The 4,775-nt window shown below is 44.1% G+C and overlaps 1 protein-coding gene across 1 annotated transcript in view; it reads right to left on the bottom strand.

Moving 5' to 3' along the window:
* Positions 1–4,775, bottom strand: part of CRKL (CRK like proto-oncogene, adaptor protein) — a 35,745-nt gene that overhangs the window by 20,252 nt on the left and 10,718 nt on the right. Inside the window, exon 2 of the mRNA XM_017518631.1 lies at positions 528–993. Coding sequence (XP_017374120.1) covers positions 528–993 — 466 coding nt within the window. The remainder of the gene's footprint in view (positions 1–527; positions 994–4,775) is intronic.

Raw genomic sequence — 4,775 nt, 5'->3', positions numbered from 1 at the left:
ATCTGTAATCCCAGCACTTTGGGAGGCCGAGGTAGGAGGATTACTTGAGGCCAGGACCTTGAGATCAGCCTGGGCGACATAGCGAGACCTCATCTCTATGAAAAAAATTTAGGCTGGACACAGTGGCTCACGCCTCTAATCAAGGTCAAGAGATCGAGTCCATCCTGGCCAACATAGTGAAACCCTGTCTCTACTAAAAATACAAAAATTAGCCAGGCATGGTGGCGCATGCCTGTAATCCCAGCTACTTGGGAAGCTGAGGCAGAAGAATCGCTTGAACCCAGGAGGCAGAGATTGCGGTGAGCCAAGATCGCACCACTGCACTCCAACCTGCGCAACAGAGTGAGACTCCATGTCAAAAATAGAACAAAACAAAAAATTTAAAAATGAAATGCTAACAGTGCACATCTTCCAAAATCATACAGTGCTCTAATTCCATGAATATAAGTTTAAATGGGCAGACACTAAAACTGAAAATGAAAACAAAGTGTCAAAGGAAACAAAAAGCTAGTCTGAACAGACTTTACCTCTAATGCCAAGGCAGTCTTGTCATAAGCACAGGGTACTCTTTTCTGGATTGCTTTCGCAAAGACAGGTCCATTCTGAGTCGATGGCAAAGGGGTGACTGCTGCCCCAGGAGAACCGGAAACTGCAGGTATAGGAGTTGTGGTCTGAGGCTGGGCGTACGCATGAGCAGGTTCTGGAATCCCATAACTGTTGGAATTCCTATTTCCATGCTTTCCATGTGGTGAGGATCTCACAAGCTTTTCGACATAAGGGACAGGAATCATCCCAACCCGGCCATCCTTGTTCCGGGCACTCCACCACTGTTCTTCAGGCTTCTCTATTATCACTAGGATCTCACCCTTTTTAAAGGGCAAGTCTTCCGCATCATTTCCAGGAAAATCATACAGAGTCCGTACATATTCCAGGTTTTCCTCTGCTGTAGGCAGGCTGGGTGCTGAGACAGATCCCATTGGTGGGCTTGGATACCTTGAGAGAGAAAGAAAATTAAGAGGAAAATCTTACTCTAAGCCAGTGGCTGTCAAACTTAATAAACCACTCTCCTCTCTCTATATATATTTTTTGAGATGGACTTTTGCTCTTGTTGCCCAGGCTGGAGTGCAATGCGCAATCGTAGCTCACTACAACCTCACCTCCCGGGTTCAAGTGATTCTCCTGCCTCAGCCTCCCAAGTAGATGCAATTACAGGCACCCGCCACCATGCCCAGCTAATTTTTTTTGTATTTTTAGTAGTGACAGGGTTTCACCATGTTGGCCAGGCTGGTCTCAAACTCCAGACCTCAAGTGATCCACCCACCTCAGCCTCCCAAAGTGCTGGGATTACAGGTATGGGCCACCACGCTCAGTCTCTCTTTTTTTTTTTTTTGAGACAGAATCTTGCTGTCACCCAGTCTGGAGTACAGTGGTGCAATCTCAGCTCACTGCAACCTCTGCCTCCTGGGTTGAAGTGATTCTTCTGCCCCAGCCTCCCGAGTAGCTGAGATTACAGATGTGTAACACTATACCCAGCTAAATTTTGTATTTTTAGTAGAGATAGGTTTTTGCCATGTTGGCCAGGTTGGTCTCAAATTCCTGGCCTGATCTGATCCACCAGCCTTAGCCTCCCATAGTGCTGGGATTACAGGTGTGGGCCACCACTCCTGGCCTTATTTTCCTTTCTATATTCTTAGTAGTTAAGAAAGTTGTCATGTTGTAATTTTTGTAGCCTGCACTGGCCCAAAAGTTATTATCCTGAGTATGTCTTTTCAAATTACAAGTACACACACATACACACACTTCATCTCTGTTTTACAGAAACCTTTTGTTTTATATAGAGATAACTTGTTTAAATTTTTTAAATCTTGAGCAAGTTCAGAAGCTGCCTTCCTTTGGACCCTTGTCACAACCACCACACACTCTTCCTCCCACTCTTAATCTATGCCTTACATCCTGCACACTTCCCTGGACACCCAGAAAATGACAAAGGCCTCTGTCTCTGACCCCTTGAAAAAAAAAGAACAAAAAAGGGCTTATAGGCTTGCCACACTAAAAACAGTAACGAATCCACCAGATGTGGTAGCTCACACCTGTAATTCCAGCACTTTGGGAGGCCACAGAGGCCAGATCACTTGGAGACTCACCTGTCCAAAGTAGCAAAACTCTGTCTCTACTAAAAAGACAAAAAATTGGCCGGGCATGGTGGTGCACACCTGTGGTCCCAGATACTCAAGAGGCTGAGGCAGGAGCATTACTTGAGCCCAGGAGTTAGAAGCTGCAGTGAGCTATGACTGCACCATTGCACTCCAGCCTGAGCAACAGAGCAAGACTGTCTCAAAAATAAATAAATGAATGAATGAATGAATGAATGAATGAATAGCAAGAGTAGTAGGAGCAGGAATAACAATAAAGAGTTCTTATGAGGCCAGGCACGGTGGCTCACGCCAATAATCCTAGCACTTTAGGAGGCTGAGGAGGGCAGATCATGAGGTCAAGAGATTGAGATCATCCTGGCCAACGTGGTGAAACCCCATCTCTATTACAAACACAAAAATTAGCCAGGCATGGTGGCATACGCCTGTAATCCCAGCTAGTTGGGAGGCTGGGGCCGGAGAATTGCTTAAACCCAGGAGGTGGAAGTTGTGGCGGGCCAAGATTGTGCCACTGCACTCCAGCCTGGCAACAGAGCAAGACTCCATCCCAAAAATAAGTAAATAAATAAATAAACAGACAAACAAACTAATAAATCAGAGCTCATACTCATTATCTACCATAGGCAAGGTTTACGGTCTTTGAAGAGATTATTTAATACGTCAACTCTGTGAGATAGATGGTGGTTTTGTTTTGTTTTTTTGAGACCCCATTTTGCAAATGAGACCAAAGAGAGCGAGACTCCATTTCAATTTTTTAAAAAATAGCCCGTTAATTTATGTATTGTCTATGACTGTTTTTCGCTACAAGGGCATAGTTGAGTAGTTGGACAGAGACCCTGTGTCAAAGCTGAAAATATTTACAATCTGACCCTTCACTCAACAGTTTGCTGATCCCTGGGGTCTAAATTCCTGGGTTAGGGAGGCAAAGTGTGCTTTTCAACTTCTTTGCTTCTCTGGTGAGGGGTATGTGTCTATACAAATTTGATAAAGACAGTTTCTACTTCCCTCCACCACGATACTGCTATAGTGACCTTGGGGCTCATTTTCTGTGTTAGTATCTGCAGAAATATTCATAAATTTGATACCAAATCAATCTCACCAGTCATACCCTGACATAAATTCCAAGTCCTCTGTCCATATCCTCAAACTAATTTATTCATCAAACTCCCCTGATAATTAAACATTAGTTCCACTAAAGAGATAAATACATGTTGCTGCATGTCCAATATCTTAGCCTTTCCATGAGACCCCACTGTCTAAAGAAATATGAAGCATAGTCATCAGAAAGTGTATTGTTTCTCAATTATTTCAGTTTGTTCTTCGAGCAAGATTGAAAATAGCACACTCCCCCAACTTCCCTTTAAAAGAGAAAGGGTTTTTCAAGCCCTTCCAAACACTCTTGACCCATGCTTCTCACTTTTTGCCTACTGTCCACTGCACACTTTCAGCAGCAAAGCCCCCAACAACTAATTCATAACTGACTTTTCTTATCTGATGATAATGAATCTCTCCGCTCTTTTTGTTAAAAGCATTATCAATTTCATATATAAACCATATACAAAACATCTTTAAATCAAGTTTTAATACGTTCTAAGCTTAAAATCTTCTTATACACACTGAAGAATCCAATAATCAACTTCTGGAAAAAGGAAGTTTCAAAGGTGCTGGTAATTTATTTATTTATTTATTTATTTATTTTGGAGATGGGATCTCGCTCTGTTGCCCAGGCTGGAATACAAAGGCACAATCATGGCTCACTGCATCCTCAACCTCCAGGCTCAAGCAATCCTCCCACGTCAACCTCCTGCATAGCTGGGACTACAGGTGCATGCCACCACATCCAGTCAATTTTTGTAGAAATAGAGGCTTGCCAAGTTGTCCAGGCTAGTCTTGAACTCCTGAGCTCAAGTGATCCTCCCACCCTGGCCTCCCAAACTCCTGGGATTATAGGCTAGGCCAACATGCCTGGCCAATGTTCTTTTTTTTTTTTTTAAAAAAAAAGGGGGGTAATAGTTTTGTTTTGTTTTTGAGACAGCATCTGGCTCTGTGGTCCAGGCTGGAGTACAGCGGCATAGTCTCAGCTCACTACAGCCTTGACCTCCCAGGCTCAAGTTATCCTCTCACCTTAGCCTCCTATGTAGCTGCTGGGACTACAGGCGAGAGCCACCATGCCCAGCTAATCTTTAATTTCCTGTAGAGACGGGGGTTTATGTTGCCCAGGCTTGCCTCGAACTCCTGGGCTCAAGCAATCCTCCTACCTCAGTCCCCCCAGTAATTGGGATTATAGGTACATGCCACCACATCCGGCTTACATATACTTTTCTTTTTGAGAAAGAGTCTTGCTCTATCACATAGGCTGCAGTGCAGTGGCATGATTTCGGCTCACTGCAACCTCCACCTCCCGGGTTCAAGCAATTCTTGTGCCTAAGCCTCCCCAGTAGCTGGGATTGCAGGGGCTGCCACCACCTAATTTTCTATTTTTTAATAGAGATGGGATTTCTTATGTTGGCCAGACTGGTCTCAAACTCCTGACCTCAAGTGATCCACCTTCCTCGGCCTCCCAAAGTATTGGGATCACAGGCGTAAGCCACTGTGCCCAGCCTTATTCTTTTTTTTTTTTTT

The sequence above is a fragment of the Cebus imitator genome, unplaced genomic scaffold (assembly GCF_001604975.1).
Source record: "Cebus imitator isolate Cc_AM_T3 unplaced genomic scaffold, Cebus_imitator-1.0 Scaffold690, whole genome shotgun sequence".
Taxonomy (NCBI): Eukaryota; Metazoa; Chordata; class Mammalia; order Primates; family Cebidae; genus Cebus; species Cebus imitator.
Note: the sequence above shows the minus strand (reverse complement) of the source record. Positions and strands in the feature narration are given on the sequence as shown.